The sequence below is a fragment of the Lissotriton helveticus genome, chromosome 3_1 (genome assembly GCF_964261635.1).
Source record: "Lissotriton helveticus chromosome 3_1, aLisHel1.1, whole genome shotgun sequence".
In the NCBI taxonomy this organism is placed as follows: domain Eukaryota; kingdom Metazoa; phylum Chordata; class Amphibia; order Caudata; family Salamandridae; genus Lissotriton; species Lissotriton helveticus.
Window position 1 is genome coordinate 260,158,541 of NC_136061.1, and position 21,493 is coordinate 260,180,033.

General features: G+C 44.8%; 1 protein-coding gene across 2 annotated transcripts in view; it reads left to right on the top strand.

The window, feature by feature from the left end:
• DDX52 (DExD-box helicase 52) overlaps nucleotides 1–16,959 on the top strand; it is a 114,738-nt gene extending 97,779 nt beyond the window's left edge. For both annotated transcript variants that reach the window (XM_078679772.1, XM_078679773.1), the window contains exons 13-15: nucleotides 1,420–1,491; nucleotides 4,792–4,884; nucleotides 16,525–16,959. In XM_078679772.1, the coding sequence (XP_078535898.1) occupies nucleotides 1,420–1,491; nucleotides 4,792–4,884; nucleotides 16,525–16,615 (256 nt within the window). In that variant the 3' untranslated portion in view covers nucleotides 16,616–16,959. The remainder of the gene's footprint in view (nucleotides 1–1,419; nucleotides 1,492–4,791; nucleotides 4,885–16,524) is intronic.
• Nucleotides 16,960–21,493: the final 4,534 nt, after the last annotated feature.

Below are 21,493 nucleotides of genomic sequence, written 5' to 3' on the forward strand. Positions count from 1 at the left end.
AGGGAAAAGATTAGCTGGGTGTCATTGGTGAGGGAGAAAATAGACAACCCAGCATCTTCAGCAATCGTTGCCAGAGGACTGACATAGACTTAGAACAATAGTGGGCCAAGAATGGAGCCCTGCGGTACTCCGTGGGGGGAAGCATGGGACTTAAGAACTGGATGACGGAGAGAAAACCTGAAAAGTACGATCGGCAGAAAAACAGTGAGCCATTTGAGTGCTGCAACGACAATGCCCAGTGAATGTAAAGCTTTTAGTAGTATGATATGTGACACCGTGTCGAAAGCGGCACTCAAATCAAGCAGTATGAGTGCTACAGTACACAACTCCACCTTCTTCCAATTCATCACACTGTAATCGACCCCACTACAGTCCTATCATTTCATTTCAATCCAGTCCACCCACTCCAACCAAATTCACCCACCCTAATCCAGTCCACCCCACTCTACCCCCCAAATGGACCTCCCCTACCCCATTTCAATCCACCCTACTCCAATCCAACATACACAGTCCACCCCCTCCAGTTACAAACACTATTGGTTGAAAAGCAAGACTGACTGGGTTTGCCACTGGTTGAGCTGTTTGTCTTAACCCTTTAAACTCTCTATTTTCATGTTTCAAAGTTCGTGAAACAAACATTGATGTTTTTGGATCTACTATTCGTCCCATGGTCTTACCCGGGTTTCATTGTCAATCTGGACGTTTCTCAAAACCAGATTATGCATGTTGCTGCATCCATTGCTAGACCTAATGGAAGAGAAATAGTAGTTGTAAATATTAAAGCATATGCATAATGTAATGTTACTGTATGTTTAGCGGTCAGGTGTCAATTTGACAAAGAACTACCCACAGGTTATTTTTAGGCAATCCTTTTTTGAATCACTTGTTGATTTTCAGAGACTTTTCGTTTGAGATAGTGTTATGAAAAAAATGGGAAGAAATTTAGAATGAACATCATCCTTAAGTAGGTGCTAGCACTATGTATTGCTAGCTGATTCCACCGGTCAGAGCTGATAACAGTCATAGCTCAAACCTAGAAAATTGGACAGGGGGGGGAATGTGCGGCACAGGAAAGCACATACTTACTCTTTCTCCGCTCCTGCTGCTTCTTTTCTGATGCCCTACTGAATTTTAAAATATCGTAGTATTAGATTGCTCTTTTCTAGTAGTTCAAGAATCATCCTGACACAAAATATATTTAGATCAGATTGCCTCTAAAGCTGAGGTCAGCAAGTAGTCATCTTTTGGGAAAATGTGTTTATACTATGCTTGCAAAGTAGCACTTGGGTAGAAATCCTCACCACTGTACCACTGGTTTTCTACTACAGTTCCCGTATGTGCTAGCGCTCTTGAGAGTAATAAGTTTATGCTGCACACTCCAGTGCTGTAGTATTGAAGACCCTGCTTTCTCTTTTTCAGCATAGCGAATGTTATCCAGCAAGCTGGCTGCCCAGTGCCTGATTACATCAAGCATTTCCACAAACTACAAAGGTGAGTAATTTCTTCCATGACTGCTTATCCATAAAGAGTGCAGCATTTGTTGCTGTTTTCCTTTAAACCCCATGTGCATTGTTAGCAAAATTAAAATTGCTTTTGTTAAGACTTTTGAGCGCAGTGTAGAAAAAAAAGACAAAATGGCTATATCTTGTTTGAATGCAGTTTACAACAAGCATTTGCAATGCAATAGGTCTCGCATTCACACGATTTTGAGCTATTGGCATTGTAGATGACAATGCCTTCTATTTATGTTTTGAGTTTTAAAACAAATACAAGGCATTGTTATTTACAATACTAATAGCTGTCAAACTGCATATTCTAAGCTCTACTGCACAACACACGCGCTGCTGCCCTCGGCTCTGCAGTAAAGCTGGAAACCTCTACCCTTCCCATAGCCATGAACAATCTAACATCAAAAGTGCTCCCTCCTTTCATATGCCCTGCAAGTCCTCCCTTCCTTGTTTTTCCTGCTCTTCACCATCTCACTACACACACACAGCATACTCACTTGCCTGTAAGAACTGTATTTTCTTTTACTTTCACCCTCTCTTTATTTTCCCTGCTGTGTACCTCCTTGACGCGATTTCTTATAGAATTACACGATTGGCACACCTGAGTATTGCTGTGTTCGATTTGTAGGGTCAGCCGATTGGATAAGGATTTAGTCTGAACAACTTTGAGTCCATCTGACAGGCACTGTGAGAAACTCCTGGTGCTTTCAATCTCGATCCCAGAGCTCTAGATTGTGACCCATTTTAAACACCCACCCGAAACCATAATTCACACAGACACCATGAGGCACCCGAGTTCACATAACTATCCAAGGTTAATGCACCACTATAGTCAATCCCACAATATTTAGCACACCTGTGCCTTGTGACGTCCTCTGAGGCCACGCATTGACAAATACAACGTAGGCAAATCCGAGTCATATTTCTGTACTTGGCTCCCTTTGACCTCTCCCGCTGCAGGTCAGAGTTTGAGGTCTAGAAGAGTGCACCTCCGTTAAGTAATCACTGTTTGGGGTCCCTGATAGGCCGGGTATAGTCGGATCAACAACGCTTCTGTTCTTGCGGACTTTTCTTCCAATCAGATTCAAGATTTGAGCCGTCCTTGTTCTGAGGTTCGGTGTATTCTCCTTCAACCCCTGCCCCTCCCCACCGCCGCAGTCTAGCTGTTGAAAGCTATTAATATTATTTATAGGACATGTCGACCAGATCTATGCAATATGTATGAAAGCAACGTAAGATGGAGGGAGCAGCATCTCAGCAGGATCTGACAGGGTGCCGTGTCGAAGCAGCACGACACCTCCATGCAACAGCCTTCAATGCATCACTTGAGGCACAGAAGCGCCAAGCACCCCGCCCCCTTCCATTAATAAAAACAGCAGTAAACGCAGTAAAACCGTCCACAGCCCATACAATCGGACTGAAATTCCCTCTCCGTGTCACACCCCCGCCCCTCGGCTGCCATCTCAGAGCCTTGGCTGTGATCCAGAAACCTAGGTTTAGCGCCTCCAGTTTTCATGCACGATTTTGACAAAACTATTACTATTTAGCTACCCAGTAATCACGTGTGAATTTTCGTAACAACCTCCGCAAGTCTTTCTAGAACCCTAGACACCTGTACAAAATGGTATTTTTCATTTATTCACACTACAAAAACGGTAACAGTTTGCCAGGGCCAAGCGGTTTTGGAAAGGCTGCATTGCTGGTTTCTGTTTATGGAAGGAGTGTGGCACCCACCAACTTGGCCCCAGGTGCTGCCAGGGGGCAGGTGCCTGTAGAGGCAGACAGTAAACGTAGAAACAGGTGGGAGTGGCAGCATACCACACCAAACCTTTCCTGCTACAGAACGCCAACCCAATTCACCAGCACCCCACAGTCACTCTGCCAACCCCACAGCAGTTCACAGAGCTGCTACTCACCCTGAGCTTTGACTCTCTTTCTCTCTCTCGGTTGTGTACGACGTGAAGCTAGGTCTAGTCCAGCAGTGCGGGCGCCCCCTCCTACTCCAGCCAGGCCCACGCAGCTGGGCTCCAGGATTGACAGCTCCAGGCCTAGGGCGCAGACTGTTTCCACTCCAGTGTCAAGCAGCAGCGTTCCTGGGCGGAACCCTCACTGACCTGAAGCAGTGCGCATGCGCAAACGGCCTGCTTCTGCTGCCACGTGACCCACCCTCCAAGTTAATTTCATTAAGCTCAAAATATACCCCTGGGGGACTGCAAGAAGCTGATTCTTTATGAGGCGAACAATCACGCCCAGGGGGTACCAGAAATGGTAGACTGGCTACTATTTTTATTTGTATCAGAATGCCCTGTCAGTTCTCTAAAGATACGCACTTTTCCCTGGAGCCTTGAAGTTTCCATACATTTAGACCGGCCTAGTAGACAAACGTTATTATGCAACTCGTACTACGTAGCAAAAAAAATTATTGGAATGCTGACCTGTTTCTACAAGCATTGGCAAAGCGAAAAGGTCTGCTTGCATTTTGAGTCATGCTTAAAAGTATTAGACAAGCATCGGCAAAGAAACGCGCGAGAACAAAATAAAGCATGCGCTTGGATTAGACAAGCATTGGCAAAGAAACGCGCGAGAACAAAATAAAACATGCGCTTGGATGAGTGCTTAAACAACCAGCACCGCCTCTCCCCTACCTCCTCCACCATCGAGGAACGCGCAGGAATGACTGCAAAAATGGCCACCATTTTTTTTTGTGCCGGAAACGGGATAATAAATCCCGCCCCTCCCGGACTGGTGACCTGACTCATGGTTGCCATGGCGATATTTTAGAAAATACGCTTGCGACTCCGTAAGTCACGTCACCCTGTCCTCGATAGGCGGGATCACATCATCATACGAACACGGGCTTTGTCCAGTGGCAGGCCTCCGTTTGGCGAGGCCGGCCAATGGAAGAAGGGGCGTGGTTTCATGCCCCTTCTTGCTAACAAGAACTCTCGCCTGCGAGAGCGCATGCGCTGCAACGCAGGCTTCGATCTAAAAATGTATGATGAGAAGTAGATTGATTTTTAATATATAAGTGGTATGAGCGGTCCAAGCATGGTCTCCTCTCCGCTGCCAAAGCCTTTCTCAGAAAGCATGTCATGCACATTGCCTGGAAGTGGTGCATCGGCATGTGGTAGTCGTAGTCTACCCACACAACATTGTAGAACAATGCCGGTCATTTTTTTTTTATATTATCTTCAACCATGGAGCGCTTATTTTACATTTGCTTTCTGCTTTCTTTTTGACTTTAGAAACACCATCTAGTAACATTTGTTTTCTTTCTTTTCAGCAAACAGAAAAAGAAGTTAGTGAAGAACCCTTTGAAAAGGCAAAAGATCCGTACAACTCCTGAGTACTTCTTGGAAAAAGCTAGGCGAAAAAAGTATGTATACACTTTTTTTTTTAATGCAGCTTTTATATTAATCCACTATTTTGAAATGTATCAGAAATGAGAAACGTTATCTTTCAAAACTAATATAGAACATCTTATTCTCTCTTTGGATTCCTAATAATTTGTAGCTCTGCATCCTGATGAAGATCTAAAACCTAAGTTATCTTGAAAATTGTACAGTTGAGAACTGCATGCACTGCCCTACGTCAGTTCAGACACCTGCTACTTGATATTGACCATCACCTAGGAGAAAAAATCGAACCCATAATAAATATTACTTCATGTACACCAGGTTCTCTCAAATGTGACAAAAGAATCTGCAAATATTCCCTCAACTCCTCTGGTTTAACAACCTTTCCCACTAGCCCCTGCCACCTTTCTACCCAATCTCAGCCAAAGAAGTCATTGGGAGAGTATCAACATTGAGACCACCTGGTCAGTGCTAGCAGCATGGCCCACCAAACTCAAAAAGCAAACATTGCAGCCTTAGCTCGAAATATCTGCTGCATCAATAGTACTTTCATACTAAGATGTCACTTTTCGTGCACTCTGAAACACACCGTTGTTTTCCCCCACTCAAAGAAACCACCCCCGATGCCTCCCCTCCAAGAAACTGTCGACCCATCTTGGTGCTTAATTTCCTGATGAAGATCATTGAAGCAGAGGTAGCCAACCAACTTCAGAACTACATAGAATTCAGCAATCTGCTTGGTGACACAGTCTGGATTGTGTCTGCTAAAAGGTTTTGATACCACAGTGATGGACATAAGAGTAAAAGTGTTAACCTTGAGTGACAATCACAAAACGTTCTTAAACTGCACGGTACTCTGGTTTAAATTTACTGACAAACTTGGGAATAGTTTAAATCTTTCCTACAATAACAAAAAACGCAAATAAAACTCTGTATACATGTAAGACTCTACCACTATGGTCTATGGTGTTCCTCCAAGGATCAGCACCCCTGACCCTCCTTTTAGACATTGTGGCCTCTAGCCCACTGATCAATATGAACGGCCTTAAATGCCAGTTATACGCCAACAACACACACCTTCTAGTAGACCTAAGCAACAACTTTAATACTAAAGCATTCACTGAATGCCTTCTCCCTGTAAAACACTGAATGAACTTCAGCGGCCTTTTCCTAAACAGTGATAAGACGGAAAGGTTAATGCCAAATGACGAATCAACTACTAAATATCTCCTGACCTCCTTCACATGACTGGTCCCTTCCCCCAGTAGACATGGTGGGCAACTGTTTGATTAACGATTTTCAACTCTGAAATGTAAGCAACCAGCGAATCTTCCAAGTATATGCTGTATATACTTTATCTAAAATAACCTTCTCCTTCTCATCCAACACAGAAAACTCCTGTTACAAGCAGTCTCTCTATCAATACAATACTGTCATTGCAAGATACCTAAATCTCACAAAGGCACTGCAAAACATCAGCATGTTCAAAACTGAGCCATAGGGATCATTTTTGGATGGAAGCAAAATGTCCATCTTTCCTCCTGAAGGCCACAGCTATTTTTGTTAACTATGGAACAAAGAATAAAACACAGGGTCTTCTGTCTAATGTGAAAATCCATCAACACACAAACACCTGAGTACCTACCAGATCTCTTCAAGTTCCATCATCCATCACTGGTTCTACGCTCCACCTCCTAATGCAAACTGATCATCCCAAAGTGGAGGCTGACAAAACTCTGAAAGTGGTTGGAGGAACACTCCGAACAGCCTTTCCGTTGAGATAAGTTCTTTGCACGGCTACACATCCTTAAGCCAATGCTAGCCTCAAGAAAATACCTATCCATCAGTGCTACTACAGAAACTTAAGGAACTCGTACTCTTCCTCCTACATCCTTTCATAAGCTGTCATGCCCATAAGAGCTCCACTGCATGAATTCACGGACCCTTCAATTTTCTATAAATAGAATAACGTCAATAGTATCTCATAATCACTTTAAGAATGTCTCAACGCCACTCTGTCTAAGCCTCCAGTTTGCCTCCACTCGATCGTTGCTCTCTCCTCCTTTAAACAGGTCACCAAAATTATACTTTTATTATTTACTTTTATCAATGTTCAATTTGCCTTTTTTTACCTCCGATTTATATATTCCAGGGCTCCAAAATCATTTAATTGTTACTAGACCTGCAAGTCTAGTAACCTACAAAATCTACTCGACCTAACTTGAATGCACTTGACCTCTTTCTGTGAAAGCAAGCCAATGTGACTTGAGATTTAAACGCATTTTTATTGCTCATTTACTTTGTGAGCAATATGTGCCTTTAAATCATGCTCTCTTTTCACATTTCCTCTGCTTTTAGAGATAGAGATCAAGTCAGTTTATTTTCCTACTCACCAGAAAGTGCGAGTAGGACCTAAAAATAGCTCGCCTTAATTAAATCTGGCTCGCGAGCGGGCGTGTGGATTTTTCACGCCTTGCATTCTATTGCATCCTATAAATAGATTCGTACAAGGATACTTGTAATATGTACTATTGTCAATGTTTATTTTGCCACCATAAGAAACTGTTTTTTTTGTCAAATATACAAATTGCACATAGAAGCTGGACCCCTGGCAAAAATAGTAATCCAACATTTACCATATGAAGTTGGGAAAATTTGCCGGGCACCCATGTCAGTGATGTTAGTGGACCCTTGTGGAAATGTCAAGCAGGTTTCTCCCACGTCATTGAAAATTTGAACCATCTGTGGACTTCCAGCATAATGCAGTGCCCTTGTAAGCTATACTCTCAGCCAAATTAGAAAATCTGATGCCAGTTTTTTCAATATCTGCCTCACATGCTAGCTGAGCAAACAGATTGTCACTCTATTTAATGTCTGTCTGTTCACTGTTTTCTCCAACTCCGATGCAACCCCAGCCAGAAATGAGCACTCCCTGGGCAGCTCCAGATCATGTGTGCATCAACTAGAGCACATCTGGGGCAGCTTAAGTTTGTGGTTTGCATCATCGTGTTAAAACTATGGGGTGTAAAGTATGTGTAAATAGTTAAATGCATACTTTTAAAATGAGTGTTTCTGGTGATTGCGTATCCGCATTTAAGGGCCTGCTCCCATTCTTTTCCATGAAATTGCTTATCTATTATGTTTTCCCACATGGCGCACAGAGATAGCAAGCTATCTGAGACTATAGAGATCATTGCCTTGTAAAACCAAGAAAACAGTCGACTACCGTTAGCAAAAGTAAGTACAATATGCAGTAGGTCGTGTGGGAGGGTCTAGGTGTGGTTCTCCCAAGAGGTGATGCAAGGCCAGCACTAATGCGCCATAGACAAAATAATTGAGTCCCGGGAGGCCACTCCAAAGTCCTGCTCTCCAAGCGCTAGAGACCCCGCTCCCTCTGAGTAACTGTCCCCCAATGTCTCAATCTCCCTCCATCCATCCACTCAGTCGACAGCCAGTGAAATTTCCTCTCCTCAAGAAACCCTCTCCTATCCCCCCGTTAAAGTGGGTAGCCCTAACAACAGTCTCATCAGAGCATATAAAGGGTTGCACCTGGTCTCATTGATCTGCCCTATGCAGCAACGGAGTGCTGTGGTGAGAAGCTTCGGTTTCCAAAAAGGGTTTAGTTCCACCACCAAAAGTGCAACCAGGGTCCCTCATTATGCAGCTCACCAAACTCCCATAATTCTATTTAGTTCGACCCTGCAAGCTATCTTGCAATCCATTGCTACTGCGCTGCCAATTAATATATCTCATAATAAGGAACTCCAAGCCCTCTACTCCATGTTAGCTGTTGCGTATATGCAAAAACCGCTGTGGCGTGTCCTGTCCCAATTCAGCTCCCTGAGACCATCTTTCTTGTTTCTGTCTTCCGTATCCTTTTTTCAGAATTCTTGAAGTAGATAATCTCCAGTTTTCAATCAACTCGCCCTGTATAGAAGGGTTGGATAACTATTTCTTGTCCTTGTTTGGAATGCGTGCAGATGCATAACTCCTGCTCAGTACAGGTTTGGAGTACAAGGTTCTTAGAGGTCCTGATGAAATCGGAGCATCTTGCAAAGCAGATTAAACATGTCGACATAGAATAGACACAGTGGCTTAGTAAAGGCCTGTTATGCTTTTAACCATGTCACAGGACCTCTATTATTAAAGAATCGGGCTTGGGTTCCCTGGAGTTATTTTTAAACCTTCTCTGTCCTAATATTCATAGAGAATATCAAAGTGCTCCCTCCCACTGTGAGGTTGAGCCCACCTGGTGGTGACCGTCCTGTCCTGCACAGAATCGGCCGCTCCCCGCAACTCCTCCTGGTATTGTAGCGCTTTCTCCACGCTGCCTGGGCCTTACTTGCATTCAATTAGCTTCGCATTGCATCTAGCCACATTTCATAGCGCCGCATTGAGCCTCGTGTTTAGACGCTACTTGTGCTCTGTTACCTCATGTGATCTCGCCGTATTGTGCCTGTGTTTAGACGCTACTTGTGCAGTTACTGCATTTCATCTTGCCTCATTTTAATAGCGCTGCACTCTGCTTTATCGCGCTGTAACTATAGCGCTGCTGTGTGTTTTTATTTTTATTATTGTGCTCACTGCTCGCCCCAACCTCTCCCTGACCACTGTTGTTTACTGCTGATGCCATTTTGTTGTTTGTGTAGTCCCAGCCCGTCCCTCCAATCACGCTCCCGCCTCCCTGCTGACCCTCCCTCCCACTAAGAGTAAAGGCCGACCCCACCCCCTCTGTGAGCTGTGACCGTCCTGTCCTGCACAGAATCGGCCGCTCCCCGCAACTCCTCCTGGTATCGTAGCGCTTTCTCCACGCTGCCTGGGCCTTACTTGCATTCAATTAGCTTCGCATTGCATCTAGCCACATTTCATAGCGCCGCATTGAGCCTCGTGTTTAGACGCTACTTGTGCTCTGTTACTTCATGTGATCTCGCCGCATTGTGCCTGTGTTTGGACGCTACTTGTGCAGTTACTGCATTTCATCTTGCCTCATTTTAATAGCGCTGCACTTTGCTTTATCGCGCTGTAACTATAGCGCTGCTGTGTGTTTTTATTTTTATTATTGTGCTCACTGCTCGCCCCAACCTCTCCCTGACCACTGTTGTTTACTGCTGATGCCATTTTGTTGTTTGTGTAGTCCCAGCCCGTCCCTCCAATCACGCTCCCGCCTCCCTGCTGACCCTCCCTCCCACTAAGAGTAAAGGCCGACCCCACCCCCTCTGTGAGCTGTGACCGTCCTGTCCTGCACAGAATCGGCCGCTCCCCGCAACTCCTCCTGGTATCGTAGCGCTTTCTCCACGCTGCCTGGGCCTTACTTGCATTCAATTAGCTTCGCATTGCATCTAGCCACATTTCATAGCGCCGCATTGAGCCTCGTGTTTAGACGCTACTTGTGCTCTGTTACTTCATGTGATCTCGCCGCATTGTGCCTGTGTTTAGACGCTACTTGTGCAGTTACTGCATTTCATCTTGCCTCATTTTAATAGCGCTGCACTCTGCTTTATCGCGCTGTAACTATAGCGCTGCTGTGTGTTTTTATTTTTATTATTGTGCTCACTGCTCGCCCCAACCTCTCCCTGACCACTGTTGTTTACTGCTGATGCCATTTTGTTGTTTGTGTAGTCCCAGCCCGTCCCTCCAATCACGCTCCCGCCTCCCTGCTGACCCTCCCTCGCCCCTCCCCCTCCACTATCCTATATGACTGATGTACTTCCGCGCAGCGTTCACGCGCAGCGGCCGCGCCCCAGTCGCGCCGAAGGTGCGCCAAAGGTAAGCCCGTCTACGCCCGTCCGCGCCTGGACCGCGTCCAGTGCCAGAACCCCTGCTCCTTGCCGCTCCCAACCCCCCAGAGTCACATACGATGCCGCCACTCTCCTCGCCCTCAACCCCGGACGCACCCCACTATGCTGCGCAGCTACCCCAGGACGTATCCACGGCCCATTCTCCTGCCTCCTGCAAGTTCAACTGCTTCAGAACCCTCACCAAACACACTTCCTCCACACACAGCTCCGAACCCAACCACCTGAAGTGCATCCTACTGAACACCCGCTCGGTCTACAGACATGCAACAGAACTCTGGGACCTAATCGACACTGCGTCACCTGACATCGCCTTCCTTACTGAAACATGGATGAACGCATCCTCTGCCCCTGACATCGCCATAGCCATACCGGATACTTACAAGATCATTCGAAAAGACCGCACCAATCAAACTGGAGGAGGCATCGCCATCGTCCATAGAAGCACCATCAAAATCACAACCAGCTCTGACGACAATCTTGCAACCGCCGAACATCTCCACTTTCAGATCCACACCGACCCCAGGACAACCCTTAGAGGCACCCTCATTTACAGGCCCCCAGGCACCCGATCTCAATTCAGCGACGACATCACAGACTTCGTCAGCCAGCACGCCCTCGCCTCCGAGAACTACATTCTTCTAGGAGACCTCAACTACCACCTTGAAAACATACTCGACAACAACTCCACCACCCTGCTGGACAACATGCCCAATCTCGGACTCAAACAACTTGTTGACACCCCCACTCACACAGCCGGACACACGCTCGACCCTATCTTTACCTCCAGCAAGCACATCTCCTTCGATCACACTACAGCTCTCCACTGGACGGACCACAGCTGTGTTCACTTCAGCTACAAAACCACACTGACCCAACTGTCCACAACCCATTCCCCGGAGAAAATGGAACAAAATCACCACCGACCAACTCCTCACATCACTCAACCAAAACCCTCCCACCCTAGCAATGGACCCAGACCAAGCGGCCACCAACCTCAGGCAATGGATTACCCACAGTGCGGACGAACTAGCACCCCTGAAAAATCACCAGTTGAAATCATCCAGCAAAAAGGCACCCTGGTTCAATGATGACCTTAAAAAATCCAAGAAGACTTGCCGCACCCTGGAGAAGAATTGGAGAAAAGAACAAACCTCAGACAACATGGCCTCCCTCAAGACAGCCACCCGCAAACACAACCAACTGATTCGATCCGCCAAGAAATCAGCATTCAAGGACCGTCTCGACAACAATTCTCATAACAGCAAGGAACTCTTCAATATCGTCAAAGAATTCACCAACCCTTCCGCAGCATCCAACGACATCACTAACTCCCAAGACCTCTGCGATGCGCTATCCTCCTTCTTCTACAACAAAATTGCCGACATCCACAATAGCTTCAAGAATACTCCTAGTGACCAACCCGCCCCACCCCCTTCAGATCCCACCCCTCCAACTAACTACCTCTGCTCCTGGAACCCAATCACCACTGAAGACACCATTCGCCTCATGAATTCAATCCACTCTGGCTCGCCTTCTGACCCCTGTCCCCACTACATCTTCAACAAAGCTGACTCCATCATCGCTCCCCAACTCCGCGATGTCATCAACTGCTCTTTCAACTCTGCCACCTTTCCAGAAATCTGGAAACACGCCGAACTCAGCGCCCTTCTGAAAAAACCCACAGCAGACCCCTCAGAACTGAAAAACTACCGACCCATATCCCTCCTACCTTTCCCGGCCAAAGTCATCGAGAAAGCCGTCAACAGCCAACTCGCAGCCTTCCTTGAATCCAACAACTCCCTGGATCCCTCACAGAACGGCTTTCGAGCCAAACACAGCACCGAAACCGCCCTCATGCGGCGACCGACGACATCCGAGCACTCCTGGACAACGGAGAAACAGTGGCCCTCATTCTACTCGACCTCTCCGCCGCCTTCGACACTGTCTGTCACAGCACCCTCATACAACTCCTCAACAACATCGGCATACAAGGAAAAGCCTTGGACTGGATCATCTCGTTCCTAGCTGGGAGAACCCAGAGAGTCCGACTTCCCCCATTCTACTCAGAGCCCACCGAAGTCATCTGCGGCGTACCTCAAGGTTCCTCACTCAGTCCCACCCTCTTCAACGTCTACATGAGTCCTCTCGCCTCCATCGCACGTCAACACAACCTCAACATCATATCCTACGCCGATGACACCCAGCTAATCCTTTCCCTCACCAAAGACCCGAACACCGCCAAAACCAATCTTCACGAAGGTATGAAAGAGGTAGCCGAATGGATGCAACAGAGCCGCCTAAAACTCAACTCAGACAAAACGGAGGTGCTCATCCTAGGATCCTCCCCCTCTGCCTGGGACGACTCTTGGTGGCCTTCCGCTCTGGGATCAGCACCCACACCCACAGACCATGCACGTAACCTTGGCTTCATTCTAGACTCCTCTCTCTCAATGTCCAGACAAGTCAACGCCGTATCGTCCTCCTGCTTCAACGTCCTTCGCATTCTCAAAAAGATCTTCCGCTGGATCCCCCTCGACACAAGAAAGACTGTCACCCATGCACTGGTCACGAGTCGACTGGACTATGGCAACACACTTTACGCCGGAATTACAACAAAATTGCAGAAAAAGCTCCAGCGCATCCAAAACGCGTCAGCGAGACTCATATTGGACATCCCGCGCCAAGAGCACATCACCGGACACCTAAAAAACCTCCACTGGCTTCCCGTCAACAAAATAATTACTTTCCGCCTCCTTACCCACGCACACAAGGCCCTCTATAATCTAGGACCCGAATGCCTCAACACCCGACTGTCCTTCTACAATCCCACCCGCCAACTAAGATCATCCAATCAAGCCCTCGCCGCAGTCCAGCGCATCCAAAAAACCACCATGGGTGGCAGATCCTTCTCCTTCCTGGCTGCCAAGACCTGGAATTCACTCCCCACCCACCTCCGCCTTACTCAGAACCACATCTCCTTCAGAAAAGAACTGAAAACCTGGCTATTCGACAAACGGTGAACCCCTCCCTCTAGCGCCTTGAGACCCTCTGGGTGAGTAGTGCGCTATATAAATGCCCGAACTTGAACTTGAACTTAGTTCCTCACAATGAAACATGCCACGTGATCAGCCTGTGGGCGAGGGTTCTTAAAGAACACACGTAGTGTGCGTGGTGAGCACTAAGGAGCAGGGCTTAGTGACTGCTTGTTCTGGGAGACACCCTAATGTATATACGTTTGGGAAACTTAGGCCTTTCCCACATAACTGTTTCCCTTCCCTCTCATTCGTTTTGGTTTCAGCCAGTTAGCCAGTACTTTACTAAGAATTTGCTCATCTAAATTTAGCTTGGAAGGGGCCTATAAGCCACTACATCCAATGAATGGTCAGATGGCTCAAGTATGGAGACAATTAAAGCTTTCCTGGTGGTAATGGGGAAGTGAACCACATTTAAATCCCTCTACATACATTTCCGCTAATCCATGCACCAAAAGAGATGTTTACGTCTGATGGAATTCCACTCTCAAATCATCTTGAGATTTACCCCATTGCCAGCTCATTGAGGACTTCCCTGATTTCACGTTTAGTTTTAGCCTTAACGTGGGTTTAAATTTCATTTTCACAAAACATGAGGGCCATATTGTGTACACACTGCAGGTTTTTGGCCAACATTTTTCACCTTTTCATGTTTAAAAAATGGATGTTAAAAAAAAAAAACAAAAAAAAAAAAAAATGGATGTTAGCTACCACAATGATTAACAAAATTATCTCCAAGTGCTTCATCCCGGGGTGATATCTTATTTTAGGGAAAAATAGGTGGAAAATATTAATATGGATATTAATAAGTGGACCATATTTGTACTTCATAGTTCAAATCTTAGGCTGTGATGTTTGATCTTAACTTTTAGTGTGTCCAACAGCAGGTGTTTTGCACTAATTAGCTACTGATAAAAATCACGGCACTGTCATTAAGCAACTTTAGTATCTATTGGGGATGCGGTAAAGCTGTGGGTAGCCTTTTCCAGATGTTGTGGAAGTGTATCTGGGTTGAAGTGTTCAGGAAAGTATTTTGGATTGTGTTAGACTAGTAGTAGGAAACGTTGTACATCCCTCACCATCAGTACCAATTTCAAAGTATATACTAGCACTTTGAACCTGAACTCTTGTTAAGCAGTATCCAGTTATGATGGTGCCAAAAAAGAACATCTTAAAGATTTTTTCATTGTAGACTAAATTTGGTGTTATAGACCAAATTATTTGAATGAATACAAGGCCAGAGTATGAAAACTGAGGGATGTATGAAAATATATGGTGCGTGTTAAATGAATAGTATAAAGACTATTCTAGAGGTCTTTTTTTCATGTAACTTTTTTTATTTCCATTTGGTCTTCTCCTGTTTTTTGTATATAAGACATAGCAGGACTGTGAATTCAGTTGTGCCATAGATAATTCTGTGGCAGAATTTGGTTTTATAGACCGCTATTATTTATGTTAGTGGTGTGGACATACATCTGTGTTCACTGTATGTAAACCTTATTAAAAATGTTAAAACAAATTCCTTTTTTCCCTCACTAATGCCCAGTAAACAGCAGAACATTTACTTCACATTAAATGGAGTAAGGCCACCATTTAGTAAACCAATCACAAAAACGTTTTTGCATTACAAACTAGCCATTGTTTGCATTTGCCCAGTCAAATTAAGGGCGTCCGCATAACCAGTACATTGCATCCAAGCGTGTGCTGCCCGTGCTAATCAACACATCTGTGCCCTACCCAGACCACATTCCAAGCATATGAGGATGGCCATTTATTTGATCGATACCATGACCTCTTCTGATATGCATCAATAAGGTCCTCTGGGAATACATTCACTTAACACTATAATGTTGGAAGCTCATTGTATAAAAGAGGCTCTCGTAAGTCAATCAGTTTTAAAGACCTTTTCCCATTCCACCACCAGTTTCTGGTTGGAAAGAGTACTATTTTACAAGTAATGCACAGCATGTGAAAGTACAGGTGCATGCTGCAAACAGAAAATGCTTCCTGTAACATCAGTTTGCAGCTAGTTCAGTTGTAGTTTTACTTTGCTCACCCGTGACAATATCAGAAAAATCAACACAAAAACCTTATACACACTTCATGGGAACCGAGACAGTGAATGCTAGATAACGGGTAGTAGTCTGAGCTGTATGAAGTCATTCTAGTTCTTCATGAAGCTGAACTAATGATTTTGAAAAATGGCAATAGTGTGCACTGCATACAAATATACAACAGAACAAGCTGCAAACTCATAGTTACGTATAGGTAACATTTTATGTTATTTGGGATACTTCACATACCTTCTTAACTAAATATTGTTTAGATTTCGAGCCCACAAACAGTGACTCTTGTAGTTAGTCAGTGATGTATATAATTTGCATAAAATCTGTGTTCTAAGCCTAATCATTTTGAGATTGTAGACACTACTTGAAATTACTAGTGATTTTCAAATTCTATTACAAGAAAATGGTTTACATGTGCAAGACTGTGTGTCTTCTCTCTCTGCTAGTACTTCCCTACTATGACCTTTTCAGCATTACATTTGTCCTATTCAACATGTCTGGTTACCCGTACAGCAGTCACATTTTGGCTATTTGTTTTGATGAAAAAATGTAGGCCTGTGTATTGAATATAGGATAATGGTATGCAGGAATTTTGAAGGACCTTTTAAGGAAAAAAAATGATCGCTACAGCATTTATCACCTTCTATTTTGTTATTGCACATTCAGTTTTTTCTGAAAACTTCTATTTTGTGTCTCATCCACACTCTATATGTGCTCGCATTAGTCCTTGGTTGTGATTGTTGGTTCTATATTTCTGCTAATAGGAAAATCATCCAGCGACACATTGAAGAGAAGAAAAAAGCCTCTGAAAAGTCCAATATTCAAGTGGCAGTTCAGAATTCCTCAGATGGGTAACTCCACAGATCTGATAATCTGCTGGCAGTGGAAGCTTGTCTCTGTGCATCAAATGGTCGATTTACAATTGAAGACTCGTATACCAAAAATGAGGCTGCACACTTGGAAACATAATGTATGCTTGTCAAAGAAATACAAATGAAACAGTGGAAAGAAGGACCATCGATTATTTATTACTGCACCTGCAGGACACTCGCCAATGGTAGCTAGTACAATATGTAAATGTACAATGAAGCGGTAGACCTTGAGTCATTGTTTACATAATTCTAAATCTACACCTGTCAGAGACTCTGTTGACTGTATTTGCAGTTTTATAAACAAATTAAAATATTTTGCACAAAAAAGTTTCCGTTGTATCTACCATTTTTTATTCCAGTTTTTCTAATATCAATGGTGAGAGAGATTTGAGACTTCAAGCACAGAAGAGATTGATTCCTTTAATTATGAGTTGAAGGTAACAAATGGTATTATTTTTTTATATGTATCCTCGAACAAGCTATGTACATTATTAGTAATATGTGCATTGCATTAACTGATACATACTAAAAATGATCCTTTTTTTAATGCTATTTATTGTTTTGTAACTGCATCTTTATAGCTGTAATTGATCGATGTGGTGGTTTTGTTGAGAAAAGGGTATGAGTTAAGTTGTTCGAAATCTAAGAGACAACAGAAAATCAATGGATTGGAAATGATTGGAACTGTGTAACCACTGGGAACTTAAATGGGTAGCTTTCAGTTCCATCTTTTTTATTTCTTCTGTGACTTGAGAAGGGGATGAATCTCATCGAAAGATGTCATTACCCTGCCTTGACTGATAACAGGTAGTTTCTATTGGAAAAAATGTAATATTTATACCTGTTTCAGTGAAGCTGCATTGTAAATAGGCTGGGAATCATTTGACCTTTTTTGGGTGTTATCAATAGTTCAACATAACATATTTGTACTCCTTTTGTAATGAAGATAACTGAAACAGTATGTCCAAATCCTGCAAAGGCTAAATCTATAGAAAAGGGGTTAGGAAACAAATCCAAAAGATATGGGATCATGCAGCTATGCTGAAAAACTGATAAAATGAGAGTAGCAGAATAGGAGCTTAACCACTTCCATGCCAATGACAAGGTCAGCTCGTCATGCAGTACACTGGAGCTGTGCTTATGACGAGCTGACCTTGTAATGAACATTGGGATATCTGGAGTACCAGCACCCAGCGGGAAAAGCCTTAGCAGCCAAGGTGTTAAAGCAACTTCAGTTGCAGGAATATCACCGACACTGATCTAAGGCCTTTATTTTGTAGTGCACCTTCTCAAAGAGACCTAGACATTAACAGAAGCCATTTTGACTGGGATTGAACTTGAAAGTGGAGAAACAACTTAGAGCTGATTCACTCCACATTGTGAGTTATCATGTCTGAATATCAGAGTACATATGTGTATGTATATCTGCATGTATGTAGGTGTGTGTGTATATATGTGTTCGAGGCATATGAGCTGCAGATTGTACACTTAGCATTAGATCGCCACCTGGTGTTGGGCTCGGATGATTGCATGTTGTTGTCGTCTTGGAAGAAGTCTTTGTAGTCAGGAGATAGGTGACTCCTCCTTTGGACGACAGTGCGCACGGGCATCGGCTCCATCCGTAGATTGTTTTTTTCCGCCACTGGGTTAGGATGCAACTTTTCTGCTTCGGTTCGAAAATCTACTTTTCAAGGACTTCAACGCGCAAAACTTTCCAAAAACAAACTTTAACTTCAATATACACACTTCGATTCCGGTCGTCGACGTGGGCCGTCGGGCCTACCCACGCGGTGAGGCCTACACCTCATGGAAAGGACACCATTCAAAATATGCCCCAAGTGTGGAGCAAAATTTCCACACAGCGACCATCACGAGGTGTGTAACCTGTGTTTGTCACCGGAACACGACGAGTCGAGCTTCACAGCTTGTTCGTCCTTTCGATCCAAGAAGACCTTTCGAGATCTGAGGGCCCGTCGACGCGACATGCAGAGATCAGCTCCGGAACCGGTGGATATCTTCGACGAAGGTCCATGTGGAGAAGTGTGGCTCAGGGGTTAGAGGCAGCAGACCCGGAAACTGAGATCGGTCCTGGACCAGGATTCAATTCCCCGCCTCGGCGGGTCTTGGGCTAAAAATTCCACGGACTCGATAATTCTCGCCCCGGTGCCTCCTCGACTCACGGGTTCACACTCTGCGACTCTGGGCAATAGCTTGCTTAATCTCCACAACGGCCCCTCGCGGCGGGATGCCTGACTTTCACCTTGTGGATACCCTGCTATCTCACAGGGGAATACCAGGAAGGGTTCCCTAAGCAAGCGCCGGGAAACCCACTGCGGGTAGCTGTGCGCTATATAAGCTCAACTACATTTACATGTACATGTGTCCCCGAAAAAGATTCCGATGATCTCCAGATCGTATCTGAGGCAGACGACTCCGATGACTCCATACCATCAGGTCAACGCGTGAGTACGACAGCCCCTACCCCAGCCCCAACACCTAAACCGAAGGCTAAGGTCAAAACTCCGCCTTCGGGGCCCAGTCGAGACCGAGACATTGCTTCGAAAGCCCCGACATCGAGCTCGGCTCCGAGGAAAATATTAAAGCCTTCCGGTAGCTCCATACCGAGCAAACCGTACGTGCCGATTCGGCCAGCTCCTTCGGCACCGAAACACGTCCCGGTTCCGAAAAAGACCCAGAAACCTCGACTTCTAAAGACAATACGGCACCGAAACCAATGAAGCCTGTTTCCGACGCTTCCAAGCCGACCAAAACAGCTTCCAGTCCAAAATCTTCGGTGCTGAAACCTACAAAGCCTGCTACCGAGGCCTCCAAGCCCTCGAACCAGGCCTCGACGCCGAAAACGATACCTTCGGTGCCGAAAAATACGCCAAAGGACTATACAATAACTCTTTAGCCGAAAGAAAAGCAGAAATCAGGCCCAGAACCGAAAAAATCAGCGCCAAAAGCACATTTTCTGAAGAAGTGCTTTATGATCCTTTGCAAAAGTAGATATACATAGACCCAGAAACAGGACATGTTTCCACCACACCACATAGGAAGAGGAAGTCTGATACAGCACTTACACCTCCAGTGCCTGTCAAGAAGAAGGACTCTGCCACACCTCCTATGCACCCTTCTTCTCCTGTATCTCACTCTCCTGCTGTCCCTTTAAACATTTCACCTCAAAATTCTCCTCTTCATTCTCCACAACATACACCTCCTCAGGATGCTGATGAGGATCAGTATATCATGGGGGGAGGGAAAGACCCAGATGACCCCTTTCCCTACCCAACAGGTTCACAAGAGTGGGAGTATCCATACCCACATGATATACCAGATATTCCTGACCCACACATATATCCATCTAAACCTTCTCCTCCAGATGATAATATTGGGTTTGGACACTTGATTAATAGGGCTGCCATCTATCACAATGTCACCATGCATTCAAATGAGACAGAAGAGGACTTTTTACTAGATACTTTTGAACATTCCCAAAAATCTGTACAAATACTGCCTATGATTAAAGGGGTTATTAAACATGCCCCAGAAGTGTTTAAAGATCCTGTGCGGGCTAGAATCATAAACCCCAGGATAGAAAAAAAGTACAGAGTAGCTCCTGGGGATCCTTCTTACATTAAGGGACAGCTACCCTTAGACTCCCTTGTAGTTTCAAATGCTAGGAAAAGAGCAAACTCACAAACATCAGGAGAAGCACCACCTCCTGATAAAGAATCCAAAATCATAGATACTTCAGGGAAAAGAATAGCTGCCTAAGCTAATAATGCATGGCGCATTGCTAATACACAGTCCCTCCTCGTAAGATATGATAGGGCTCACTATGATCAGCTAGAGAAACTACTTCAACTTCTACCTGATCAATATAAGGCACAAGCAGATGACCTCATACAAGAGGGTAAGCTTATATCTAACGCCTCCATTAAATGTGCACTAGATGTAGCAGACACTGCATCCAGGGCAATAAACACGAGTGTCCTTCTTAGACGTCACGCGTGGCTACGCATTTCAGGATTTAAGCAAGAGGTACAGACTACTATCTTAAATCAACCATTCAACCAACACCAGTTGTGTGGTCCAGAAGTAGACACAGCTCTGGAAAAAATGAAAAAAGACACTGATACAGCCATGTCTATGGGAGCTTTGCAGTCCACCCAAGCAAGAGAGGCTCCTTTCGTCGCTCCTTTTACAGAGGAGGCTCCAAACAAGCTGGAGCAGACAATTCAGCTTCCTTTAAAACTAATACACAAGCATCCTCTAATAAAGGATACTTTAGAGGAGGCTACAGAGGTAATAATAATAAGGGAAGAGGTTGAGGTAACAACAACAATCGATCCTCTTCCACCACCAAACAGTGACTTCCTTCAGCTCTCCCCAACAGCATACCACTCCTGTAGGGGGGAGATTAACACAATTCCTATCTGTCTGGAACTCCATCACAATAGACAAGTGGGTAAAACAGATTATCCAGTATGGTTACTGCCTAGAGCTTACAGCTACCCCTCCAAATATGCCACCCAGACAGCGTCAAATGTCCACAGAACATCTAACGCTGCTCCAACAGGAGGTTCTCTCATTGCTACAAAAAGATGCAATAGAGCTAGTTCCATTGCAACATCAAGTAACAGGGGTCTACTCACTCTACTTCCTAATACCCAAAAAGGATGGGACACTAAGACCAATTTTAGATTTAAGGCCTCTCAATCTGTACATACACTCAGATCATTTTCACATGATCACTTTACAACAAGTGCTCCCATTATTGAAACAAGGCGATTTCCTCACTACACTAGACCTCAAAGACGCTTACTTTCACATTCCCATGCATCCTTCTCACAGGAAG